Source organism: Panthera onca, chromosome B3 (genome assembly GCF_046562875.1).
Source record: "Panthera onca isolate mPanOnc1 chromosome B3, mPanOnc1 haplotype 2, whole genome shotgun sequence".
NCBI classification, from domain to species: domain Eukaryota; kingdom Metazoa; phylum Chordata; class Mammalia; order Carnivora; family Felidae; genus Panthera; species Panthera onca.
This window is the reverse complement of record NC_138344.1, coordinates 121732651-121746050: the sequence shown is the minus strand read 5'-3', so window position 1 is coordinate 121746050 and position 13400 is coordinate 121732651. Positions and strand designations below refer to the sequence as shown.

At 42.3% G+C, this 13400-nt stretch overlaps 1 protein-coding gene across 5 annotated transcripts in view; it reads right to left on the bottom strand.

The window, feature by feature from the left end:
• Positions 1-13400, bottom strand: part of ADCK1 (aarF domain containing kinase 1) — a 152838-nt gene that overhangs the window by 103527 nt on the left and 35911 nt on the right. For all 5 annotated transcript variants that reach the window (XM_060620416.3, XM_078447955.2, XM_078447954.2 and 2 more), the window contains 2 exons: positions 7356-7501; positions 4504-4587 (listed from right to left, as the gene is read on the bottom strand). In XM_060620416.3, coding sequence (XP_060476399.2) covers positions 4504-4587; positions 7356-7490 — 219 coding nt within the window. In that variant the 5' untranslated portion in view covers positions 7491-7501. The remainder of the gene's footprint in view (positions 1-4503; positions 4588-7355; positions 7502-13400) is intronic.

The following is a 13400-nucleotide window of genomic DNA, read 5'->3' as shown; positions in this document are numbered from 1 at the left end:
TGGAGAAATAAGGAAAATAGGAAATCATTAATTTGTTCATCAAAACGATAAGGAGTCGCTGAGGCAACCCTTGTGCACTTTGATCTCCTCTCTGGCTAGATTAAATAATCCACAGTATTTAATTAAATAAAGCTTCTCACCTCTTACAAATTTAGCTGAGGCAAAGGTCACGGCCCCCACTTTACAGACAGGGAAGTGCAGGTGCTTGGTGGCAGATCATGAGCCTAAGAACCTGGCTCCAGGGCCAAAATGGCTCAAATACTACTCTGCACAATGCAAACCTCTCCTCACCCTATTTAGACCTTGGAATTTCTATTTCATTTCTTTCTTTGAATTACCAGACCTTTTGTGATCAAAACCTTAACTGTGTTTCACGATCCAGCATGCTTCTTATGCGGTGCCTGGGTGGCTCAGTCAGTTAAGCACCTGACTTTAGCTCAGGTCATGATCTCATGGTTCATGAGTTCAAGCCCCGCATCAAGCTCTCTGCCCACTTTGGATCCTATGTCCTCTTCTCACTCTGCTCCTCCCTTGCTTGCACTCTCTCTCTCTGTTTCTCTCAAAATAAATGAATAAACTTTAAAAAAAAAAATCCAGCATGCTTCTCCAAGAATCCCCAATGTATCAGGATTCATTTGATTGTAAGTAACAGAAAACTGATCTCAAACCATCTGGAGCAAAAAAAAAGAATTTTCTGGCACATATACCTAGAAAGTCTATTTCAGGCTCAGCAAGATCTAGGGACTCAAATGACTACTTCTCTCCACAATACTGACTCCATTCACAGACAGGTTTTCCCCTCATGGTGGCAAAATGGCTTCCAGCAGCTCGAGTCAACATCCTATACCCACAGCTAATACAGCAGAAAAGGCAGTGTCCTGTGGGGGATACCCCCAAAAGTCCTGGACCTGATGTTCACTGACCAATACTGGTTCAAGTGCCCGTCCTTGAACCAATCTCTAGGACCAGAGGAATGGACTCTATGGATGACCTAAGTCAAGTGCCCCCTCTTGGAGCTGAGGATGGGGTGAGCCTCACTCAAACCTCATGGTGACTACATGAAATATGAGTGGGTCCCCAAAAGAAGTTTTGGATGCTACTTCCCAAAACAAGAATGGCTCTTGAACTGAAAATTTAATGTATGTCTACCACACCCCAACCCCTTGGTCAGAATCAACGCAGTCCCGCCTCCTCCAGTCCAGTCTGGACATCCATACCAGCTGTTACTTCTTTCTGCCTGTGGACATACTGGTTCACACCTGTCATCTCTGTTTATAAGCATCCTGGACACCGAGAGTCTGGTTCTCCAAAGCCCTGGGGCTTTGCCACACCCCCTCAGCTGCCCAGCAAAGTGCCACTGAGTCCCTAAAAAACACTACTTCACTTTGACTCCTACCCCCTCCTGATGTGAAGCTGAGTCACTGAGATACCAGCCAGATGAGCGCCAACCTTAAAAGTGCTTCTCTAAGTCACTGTCTCTTGGCTCTAGCATACTCCGGGACCTGGGGACACTGGCTTGACAGGTGAGATAATTATGTTTTACCCTTCACTCATTCTTTTATCAGTCACGAAGACAAGAACAGATAAGTGTTCCAATGGAAGAACACACTCCTGCAGTATTTACTTGTGCTCTTTAGTGCCAGCCAGCTCGCCTTCCCAGGCACAACTCCCAGGGACCAGTCTGCACCCCTGTTATCAGTGCCAACTACCACATGCTGCCCTCTTGTCAAATATCACACTGCACCTTCCTTCCTGCAACCCCCAAAGTCGTCAGCTTCTCCAGGAGCTGCGGCACCACTGTCTTTCAGATGACTTACACGTGAGGGCAACTGTCTGCACATCACCCATCCCCTGTTCCTCTGCAGAGCACTTGCCCCTGTGTCTCGGCCTGGCCTCTGTGCAGAATGTCACTCTGGGGGCCCCAAGGCCCGGAGCACTGGTTAGATGGAGAAAGAGGGGCCGGGAAAAGCAGAAGTTTGGCATTAAGTCCCAGAAATGGAGGGCTTTGAGATTTTCCAATACAAACTAACATTTCGTTCATTCATTTGTTCAACAAACCTTTATTCAGGACCTACCATGTCTGAGGTACTGCTGTAGGTGCTACAGACATGGAGATACACAGACAGACCAAGTCTCTGTCCTCATGGGAGAACATCTCCCAGTAGACATCGGACTTACTTTTGAAACCTGCTGTACATTTACATTTCACAATGCACCCTCTCAGATATCTATATAATCTGCAATATGTGGCATAGCCAACTGCAGTCTACAGAAAGGAAAATGGCAGCTCCAAAGGCTAAATGACCATCCCAAAGACAGAGCACAAACTCAGGTCTTCCGAATACAAACCTAGCACCCTTTCTAGGTCCTCTCCCAAGGAAGGAGCTAGCAGGGTGCAGCCTGAAACAGATATTAAGTCAACTCAGTCCTAGGCATCATCTCTAGAAGTAGAAAATATGGAAAAGATGAGCCAATCCCTGGCCTAAAAGAATCTATATTCTAAAGTGAGAGACATGTAACCAATTATCATCTTTCGTAGGAATAAAGGCGACAGAATGATTAAATTCAAACAGGAAGATATCTCTGGAAGGATACACAGGACAAGATGATCATCACTCCCAGGCAGGAAAACTAGCTATGTGAAGAACAGCAGGAGGAGGATCATTTTCTATGTTCAAATGTTTCTATGTTCAAACTTGGAATCGCATGCCAGGTGAATCTAGTTCCCATTAAACAACACTTTGAGGACGCAATCAGCCAAATCCTGAATATGCAAAATTCTACAGGACAAATGATCTGCTTTCTTCAATAAGCAAATAGCTCAAAAAAGGAGGGGGAGGAGGAAAGAGAGATATTATAGATTGGAGAAGATTTTGGTTGCTGTTTCCTAATGCAATATATGCCACTTCATTTGGATCCAGATTGCAATGAACCAACTTTAAAAAAAAAACAAAACATTTTGGGGACCAGGGATATTTGAGTATACTCTAGATATTAGAAATTATTAAGGACAGGGGCTCCTGGGTGGCTCAGTCATTAAGCGCCAACTTTGGCTCAGGTAATGATCATGTAGCTCATGAGTTCAAGCCCAGCGTCGGGCTCTGTGCTGACACAGCCTAGAACTGCTTCAGATTCTGTGCCTCCCTCTCTCTCTCTGCCCCTCCTCCACTGACATTCTGTCTCTCTCTCTCTAAAAATAAACATTAAAAAATTTTTTTAATTAAAAAAAGAAATTAAGGACATATTATTAATTTTGTTAATTAGGAGTATGGTATCATAGTTTTTTTAAGGTACTTATCTATTAGAGATACAAAGTGAAGTAGTTACAGATGAAATAATATAATGCCTAAGATTTGCTTTTAAATATTTGAGCAAAGGGGCTCCTGGATGGCTGAGTCATTAAGCATCCTACTTTGGCTCAGGTCATGATGTCACAGTTCAGGAGTTCGAGACCCGCATCAGACTCTGTGCTGACAGCTCAGACCCTGGAGTCTGCTTCAAATTCTGTGTCTCCCTCTCTCTCTGGCCCTCCTCCACTCATTCTCTGTCTCTCTCTCACAAATAAATATTTTTAAAAATTTAAATATTTCAGCAAAAATAAATGAATGAATAGAGTAGATGACACAAGATTGGCAAAATGTTGATAATGTCTGAAGTTGGATGATAGTTCCATAGGGTTCATTATACTATTCTCTCTACTCTTGTTAATGGTTGGAATTTGTATAATGAAAAGTTTAAATAAAAACTTTAAAATTAATTACCCCATCCACCAGGAATGATTGAGAAGGAAAAGTGTCACGGAGGAGAGGTATTTGAGCTGAGACCAGAAGGATGACTAGAGATTTTCTAAGGGGCCAAGGGCATTGCAGGCTGAGCAAAGACATACAGATCTATCACAAACCTCTCTCTGGAGGAACCAAAAGTATCTACACTTGACCCCAAACTCAACTCACATCCAAAAAAATGCCCTCTTGTGTGATGCCCCAACTCATCTCATTGTAGCATCAAAATCAACTGACTGTTTCAAGTGAGGAGACAGGGAGTGGGGTCAACAGCTCCACTCAGAGGCCTAACAGGAAGCCCCAGTGTAGCCTTGAGAGGACAGGAAAGCAATTAACCTCTTTCAACTGGGTTTTGCCTGACAAAGCACTTCAGAAGCCAACTGAGTTATCTCAGGAACAGAGCCTTCATCCCTCCTGAGTCATCCCAGACACCTTGTGCTCCCCAGAAACATACACCAGCCTCCCCAACAGTGCCTTGTAGATTAATAACCTCAGTATCACAGGATCCAGCTTGATGTCAGCCTGGTAGCCTGGCCCATCAGCACAAAAACACCTCCAATGAGGAAAGATCCTCTGCTCCTTGCCTCCAAGCCTCCAGCCTCGATCCTCGCACAGCCCCTGCCCCCCTTCAGCTCCACACAGAAAGCTCGCTGGCTTGGCAGGTACTTCAGGACTTACCACCCAGTCTTGGCCTGGCTCAGCTGGGCCCGTGGTTCCTTACCTTGGATAGAAGCTGCAAGTACTCTTCTGAACCATAGGGGACACTCCTCAAGGAGGTGAGATAGTCATAACTGATGACAGCTGTCTGTGAACCAAGGAAAAGAGAGGCTTAGCACCTGGACATTCAATATTGCTCATCCACCCGGTCCCGCAGCTGCCGGCCCCTGACAGAGGCAGTGTGTCTAGAGAAGTAGACAACCCCTCCGCTGCGATGCTCTGCCCCCAGATCTTAGCCTGGCCGGCTTCCTCCTGTCAGTCTGCACAAATGCCACCTCTGCAGAGAGCCCTAATCGAAGGCTGCCCCACCCACCAGGAACTCTCAATTATTCATCATAACAAAATTATCCTATCCGAAATTACCTCACTCATTTGTTTCCTGGTAGGTGGACTATCTCCTCTTTGCTAGAATTTCAGCTCTATAAACACAGAGGCTTGTCCTTCCTGCTCATCACTGCATCCCCAGCCCCTTTTTACAGTGCCAGATACACAGGTAAATGCTCAGTAAAGACTAGTTGAACAAATGCTGTTGGATAAATGTATTACCACAAGTAAACATCGTTTTACATTTATGTTTGCTCTAACAGCCTAAGTTTTGATTCTGGGTCCCTTGGCCAAAAGTCTAGGAAAAGTCCCCATGTTCTTGGTGAAATCAGGAAATTACAGGCTTCCAGATATCTCAGACATGGAGGAGGCTTGAGGATTACCTAGGCCAACCCTTTCTTTTTAGAACTGAGCAACTGAGGCCCCTGGAAGGTAAGAGGCTTACAAGGCTGATACCTAGAGGAGTCTGCTCCCTTGTCTACACTCCCAAAGCTTTATTCCACTCGATATAAATGTGTTGAGCGCCAACTGCGAACAAGAGTTGGTCACTGAACAAAGCACAAGGCTGATCAAGACCAGAGCCCTGGCCTTCAAAGAATGCACAGCCTAGTGGCTGGTTTATAAATCACTGGTAAATGCCTTCTTCCCTCATTCCCAGCTACAGCTGGCCCTTGAACAACATGGGTTTGAACTGTGCAGGCCCACTTACACGTGGGGTTTTACCGGTAAATCATTGTATGGTACTGTAAATGTATGTTCTTTACGGTTTTTTTTTTTTAACGTTTATTTATTTTTGAGAGAGAGCGTAACCATGTGCGAGAGAGGCGGGGGGAGAGGCAGAGAGAGAGGGAGACAGAGGATTCGAAACGGGCCCTGCACTGACAGCAGAGAGCCTGACATGGGGCTCGAACCCATGAACCATGAGATCATGGCCTGAGCCGAGTCAGATGCTTTATCAACTGAGCCACCCAGGCACTCTTTCTTTATGATTTTCTTAATAACATTTTTTTCTAGATGACTTTATTATAAGAATACAGTATATAATACATATGACATACAATATGTTAATCGACTCTTCATGTTATCTGTAAGACTTCCGGTCAACAGTAGGCTATTAGTGGTTAAGCTCTGGGGGAGTCAAAAGTTATACATGGATTTTTGACTGCATGGGTGTCAGCACCCTAACCCGTTGTTAAGGGTCAACTATATTCAAACCCCTAAGGTTCCATCAAAGCCTGCTTCCCCTAGGGCACTCATCCTGACTCCCGGCCTACGGGTCTCACTCTTCTGTCTGAGGTCCCGTAGCAGTGGTCACCTGAATCACACATCTTGATCCGATCCATGGCTTTAAAACAAATCCATTGCTTTTTGACCCATTTACATGAGCACTCCTCAACCATCAGCTCCTTCAAAGCTGGGTGTGGGTAGGACGGTTCATTTCTACCTCTCAAAGCCTGTAAAGACCACACTGGGCCCCCAAAAAGCACTTGATAAACACTCAGGAATCATTTCATACTCTATGGCCTATCTATTTATCTATTTGTCCATTAGATTCTATGACTAGCTAGGGAGAAGACTTCGCAACACTGAGTATTAAGGAAATGATCAGACAACAACCCAAACAGACAGCGCACAGAGTATATCTATGCCAAGGGGAAGAAAGGATGAGTTCATCCTGCAGCAGACAGAGGAGGCAAGAAAGCACGAAGCATGTGGCAAATGACCCACAAATGGGGCAGTTATATATGCATGTTTGGGAGAGCTCCTTTCAGCAGAGTTAGGAGGACATGATTCAACAAGGAGGATGTTCCTGAGCCACTGGAGAAAACTTCTAATGGTAAAATATTCAACTAAGATGCTCTTTTTTTTTTTAATGTGTATCTATTTTTGAGAGAGATTGTGAGTAGGGGAGGGGAAAAGAAGTGGGGAGGGACAGAAGATCCAAAGTGGGCTTTTTGCGGACAGTAGTGAGCCCGATGCAGGGCTCGAACTCACAAACCGTTAGATCATGACCTAAGCCAAAGTTAGACATTCAACTGATTGAGCCACCCAGGACCCCTCAGATTAGATTGAGGGTTGGAGGGGAGCCCCAAAGTTTTCCAAGGCCCAGATGTTCTGATTATGAGCCCTGCATCAGGAACCACTCACACTAGCACACTGAAGAGAAAGTCAAGTTTTCTGGTAGAGTTTAATCAAGGCTGCAAAGTCTTTCCACATACATTTGCTGAGGAGCACCGGTCCAGGTCTGTCTCTAAAATTACATACAGAATCTAACATGTCAAAGCTGCAGAACAGAGACCCTGTGCAATCCCATTCTATTTCGGCTTAGTATGACAGAGGCTGGGCGTACAGGAATATAGGTGCCTGAGGGTGCACACCCATGCCTGTGCTACTGTGCAGAGGGAGCTTTGCACAAGGAAGGGCACACATGCAGCTCCACACGTGTGGCTGGCATGTATATCTGTTACATGTACAAACACCTGCAGGTAATACAGCAATTCCTCTGCCACCCTGACAATAAGAAAAACCTACCGTTGCAACTGCTCTGCCCACCCTGACAGCACCAAAGTCATTAGGATCCAAGTACTTGTTGCTGTAGAGGAAGAAGCCAGAGGCAGCAAGAGCCATGCCGGTCCACGAAGCAAGCTTGAGAGCCCTTCGGGCCATGTCCCCAGACCCTGCCGAAGAAAAGCAGAGAAAAGGAACAGTTGAGTTCCATAGTTAGTCAGACCAGGATTCAAATTCAGGCTCCGCCACTTAATAGATTATACAACCTTGGGTCATTTTCTCAATCTTGCTGATCTCTGTTTCCTCGTTTTTGGGGTAGCTACCTCAAAAGTCGTTGGGATAAAATGAGATCATGTACATAAAAGGCTTAGCAGAGTACCTGGCACAAGCCAACTCTCAAGGTCATTTTTCCTTCCACAGTGCCAGGCACCATTCTAGGCACTGGGGACAGAAGGAACAAAACAAAGTTCTTGCCCACATGGACTTACACTCTAGATGGGACAACAGATCAGAAGCAAACAGACATATATTAGAATAGCAGCTGGTATTAAGTACGGAGAAGAAAAAGAGGGTAAGAGTTAGGATGATGAATATGTGACAGAGGTGCTATTTGAAACAGGGGAAGTGGCAGAACATACTAACCACCGTTACTTGTAACTATTATTTGTACCACCATGCACATATAGGCATCATTAGCCCTCCGTGCCCAGGTCTGAAGTGCTCAGGCCACAGCCAAAATGGCAGCTGGTCAGAATCAGCCAGATAAGCTCTCAGTGTCTGGCTGATTTCCAAAATATTTATTTCAGTTAGAGTAAACTCCTCCCTGTCTAGATTGTGAGCTCCCTGAAGTTTTGCCTGAAGGCAAACACCATGACTATTAGTACACCGTCCACTCACAGTCTTGCAGGATACTATGCAGTTAGGGATTCGATGTCCACGTGCTGATTTGATCTGTTCAACCAAACATACTCCCAGTCGGTAGGTTCAAGTGGGCTCAAGGCTCTTTGATACCCTTCCCCACCCTACTTGTACCAGCTCAGCCCACCAGGTGGACTGTTGGAGCATTTGGAGGTCACTGTACCCAATGGGCTGCTTCCTCTTCAATTTCTGGGAACTCTATATCAGACTAAAATCCTCGACCATAGCTGCAGGTACCAGGGGAGAAGTCCCACCCAGGAGAAGTGAATCACCAAGTCATCCACACGTGCAAACCTGTATAGAAGCAGCAGGAAGATTCAGGCCATCACTGTTTGCTCTGCTTTGGACTCAGTCTGTGACCATCCCCTCCCTGCTCTGTGCCTCTGTTTCCTCTTTGTATGAAAACTATTGCTACACACAGTCTTGTCTTCATTTTCTTTAAAATGTATTTGGACTCATGCCTCATAGTATAGCCACAGATTTTCTTAAAATCTTTAATTTTATTTGAGTGAAAGAACACGAGTGGGGAAGAGGGGCAGAGGAAGAGAGAGAGAATCTTAAGCAGGCTCCATGCTCAGCACAGAGCCTGACACGGGGCTCAATCCTACAGACCTGAGCCAAAATCAAGAGTCAGAGGTTCAACCGACTGAGCCACCCAGGCATCCCACAGATTTTTTTTTTTTTAAGTATTCACAGGTACATCTTATTCCATTCTTCTACTTTCAACTTAAATTTATACTGTTTCTTTAAACAACATATAGTTGATTTTTTTCTTTTTGCAATTAATATAACCTATGTATTTAGACTTAATTTTAGCATCTTCTTCTATGTCTTCTATTTTTCCTACCTGTTCTATTTCTTTTTCTCTCCTTTCTTGACCCTTTCTGGACTCAATAATTTTTATAATTCTGTTGTTTTTCTCCTTTGCAGTCTTCTTTTCCTAATCCAACATTTCTAAAGAATGGTCAGAGGAATACCTGTAAAAATACCATTTCAAAAATGCAGATCTCAGGGGTGCCTGGCTGGCTCAGTGGATACAGCATGAGACTCTTGACCTCAGGGTTGTAAGTTTGAGCCCCATGTTGAGGATAAATTTAACTCAAAAATAAAATCTTATTTATTTTTTTAAAAATTTATTTATTTCGAGAAAGCATGTGTGCATGCACAAGTAGGGGAGGGGCAGACAGAGACAGAGAATCCCGAGCAGGCTCTGTGCTGTCAGATCTCACGGGGCTCAATCTCACAAACTGCAAAATCATGACCTGAGCCAAAATCAAGAACTGGAGGCTTAACCAACTAAGCCACACAGGCACCCCTAAAATCTTTTTTTTAATCTAATAATTTATTTTTTATAATTTACATCCAAGTTAGTTAGCACATGGTGCAACAATGATTTCAAGAGTAGATTTCTTAAGCCCTTTACCCATTTAGTCCATCCCCCCTCCCACAACCCCTCTAGCAACCCTCTGTTTGTTCTCCATATTTAAGAGTTTCTTATGTTTTGTCCCCCTCCCTGTTTTTATATTATTTTTGCTTCCCTTCCCTTATGTTCATCTGTTTTGTATCTTAAAGTCCTCATATGAGTGAAGTCATATTATACTAAAATCTTTTTTTAATGTAGATTTCTTACACTATATCAACAAAATGAGGGATAAAAATCAGATCATCTCAACAATGCAGAATAAGCATCTGACAAAATTCAACACTCATTAATGATTAAAAACTCTCAACAAAGTAGATACAGGGGAATATACCTCAGCATAGTAAAGGCCATATATGATAAGCCCACAGCTAACATCATACTCCATGGTGAAAGGCTGAAAACTTTTCCTCTAAGATCAGGAACAGGACAAGGATGCCCACTCTCACCTCTTTTATTCAACACAGTACTGGAAGCCCTAGCAAGAGCAATTAGGCAAGAGGAAGTAAAAGGCATCCAAATTGGGAAAGAAGAAGTAAAACTGCCACTATTTGCAGATAACATATTATATATAGAAAACCCTAAGCAATCCACCAAAAAACCATCAGAATAAACAAATTCAGTAAAGTTGCAGGATACAGAATCAGCATGCAAAAATCTGTTGGGTTTCTATGCACTAATAATGAATAATCAGAAAGAGAAATTATGAAAATCCCACTTATAATTGCGTCAAAAATAAAATATCTCAGAATAAATTTAACCAAGACCTATACACTGAAAATTATAAGACACTAATGAATTGAAGACACAAATAACTGGCAAGATATTCTGTGTTCATGGATTGGAAGAATGTTATTAAAATTTCCTTGGGGCGCCTGGGTGGCTCAGTCAGTTAAGCGGCCGACTTCGGCTCAGGTCATGATCTCGCGGTCCGTGAGTTCGAGCCCCACGTTGGGCTCTGTGCTGACAGCTCGGAGCCTGGAGCCTGTTTCAGATTCTGTGTCTCCCTCTCTCTGACCCTCCCCCCGTTCACGCTCTGTCTCTCTCTGTCTCAAAAATAAATAAACGTTAAAAAAAATTAAAAAAAAAATTTCCATATTACCCAAAGCAATCTACAGATACAATGCAATCCCTATCAAAATTCCAAAGGCAGTTTTCACAGAAATAGAACAAACTATCCTAAAATTTATATGGAACTACAAAAGACCAAGAATACCCAAAGCAGTCTTGAGGAAGAAGAGCAAAGCTGGAGGTATCATGGTCTCTGATTATACTACTATATTACAAAAGTGTAGTAATCAAAACAGTATGGCATTGACATAAAAACAAACACATAGATCAACGGAAGCCAATAGAGAGTCCAGAAATAAACCCACACGCATATGGGCAATTAATTTACAACAAAGGAGCCAAGAATACACAGTGGGGAAATGACAGTCTTGTCAACAAATAGTGTTTGGAAAACTGGATGGCCACATGCAAAAGAATCAAACTGGACCCCTATCTCATATCATACACAAAAACTAACTTAAAATGGGTTAAAGACTTGAATGTAAAATCTGAAAACATAAAACTCCTAGAAGAAAACATAGGCCATAAGCCCCTTAACATAGCTCTTGGTAATGACTTTTTGAATCTGACACTAACAGCAAAAGCAACAAAAACAACAAATGGGAATACCTCAAACTAAAAAGTTTCCATACAGCAAAGGAAACCACCAACAAAATGAAAAGGCAACCTACTGAATGGGAAAAAATATTTCCAAATCATATATCTGATAAGGGATTCATATCCAAGATCTATAAAAAACCCATACAATTCAACAGTTTAAAAAACCTGATTAAAATACAGGCAGAAGATCTGAATAGATATTTTCCAGGGAAGACATACAAATGGCCAACAGTTATACCAAAAGACGCTCAACATCATTAATCATCAGGGAGATGCAAACTGAAGCCACAATGAGATATTACCTCAGACCTGCTAGGATGGCTACTATCAAAAAGACAAGAAATAACAAGTGATGGCAAGGAAATGGAGAAAAAGAAACCCTTGTGTACTGTTGGTGAGAATGTGAATTAGTGCAACCACTATGGAAAACAGTATGGAAGCTCCTCAAAGACTTAAAAATAGAACTACCATATGACTCAAATACCCAGAAGTGGAATTGCTATCCAAAGAAAACAAAAACATTAACTCAAAAAGATATATATATTCACATGTTTGCTGCAGTATTGTTTATAATAGCCAAGGTAAGAAAACAACGTAAATGCCCATCAATGGATGAACGGATAAAGAAAATGTGATATATATGTGAATATAATGGGATATAACTCAGCCATGAAAAGGAAAGAAATCTTGCCATTTGTGACACATGGATGGACCTAGAGTGAAATACGTCAGAGAGAGAAAGACAAGTACTATATGATCTCACTTATATGTGAAACCTAAAAAACAAAAAACCAACTCCAGATACAAAGAACAGCTTGGTGGTTACCAAAGACAGGGCGTGGAGGTGGGCAAAATGGGCAATGGGGATCAATAGGTACAAACTTCCAGTTATAAAATAAATAACTCATGAGGATGTAACATACAGCATGGACTATAATTAACAATATTTTATTGTTAATTGGTATGGTTTTATTTTATTTTATTACATATTTGAAAGTTGCTAAGAGTAAATCCTAAAAGTTCTCATCAGAAGAAAAAAATTTAGGGACACCAGGGCAGCTCAGTCGGTTAAGTGTCCGACTCTTGATTTTGGCTCATGTCATGATCTCACAGTTCTTGAGATTGAGCCCACGTCCAGCTCTGTGCTGACAGCATGGAACCTGCTTGGGATTCTCTCTCTCCCTCTCTCTCTCTCTCTCTCTGACACTCCGCCCTCCTCACCATGTGCTCTAGCTCTCAAAATAAAAACTTTTAGAAAAAAAGAAAAAAAAATGTTTAACACATAAAAATGCAGATTTCTGAAGTCTACTCACTGACCCACTGAATCACCAACCCTGGAGATGGGACTCAGGAGTCTGCATTTTAATAACATAAGGGTGATTTTTACTCTTTAATAAAGAGGCTCCACTGCATTCAAATCCATCAGTGAAACCATGCCCAAAAATCAAGCCTTCTCAGTTTATTGCACCTACTCCCAAACCCCCAGTGTCTGCAATTGGCACACAAGAGTGACTGCAAACAATTATTTTTAAAGAAATAATTTCAGAAACTCATTTCTTTCCCTAAACACAAATGCTCTGGCTCAGCTCCTGGTTCAGTTCTGGGGAAAAAAAAAAAAAAAAAGGGAGTTTATAAATAAAAACAATAAATTAAATTAAAACCTTGTTTTGTAGAATGTGCTTTATTTTCTTTATATTCTCTTTATTTAGGAAAGCCTCCCTATCCCCACATCATTCTGCATTTTAATTATTTTTTCTGCCAAAATTTATTTTTTTTTAATATGAAATTTATTGTCAAATTGGTTTCCATACAACACTCAGGACTCATCCCAACAGGTGCCCTCCTCAATGCCCATCACCCACTTTCCTCTCCCTCCCACCCCCCATCAACCCTCAGTTTATTCTCAGTTTTTAAGAGTCTCTTATGGTTTGGCTCCCTCCTTTTTTTTTTTTTTCCTTCCCCTCCAAAATTTTATTTTTTTTAAAGATTTTTTTTTTTTTTTTAAATAATCTCTACACCCAACATGGGACTCGAACTCACAACCCCCAAGATCAAGGGTC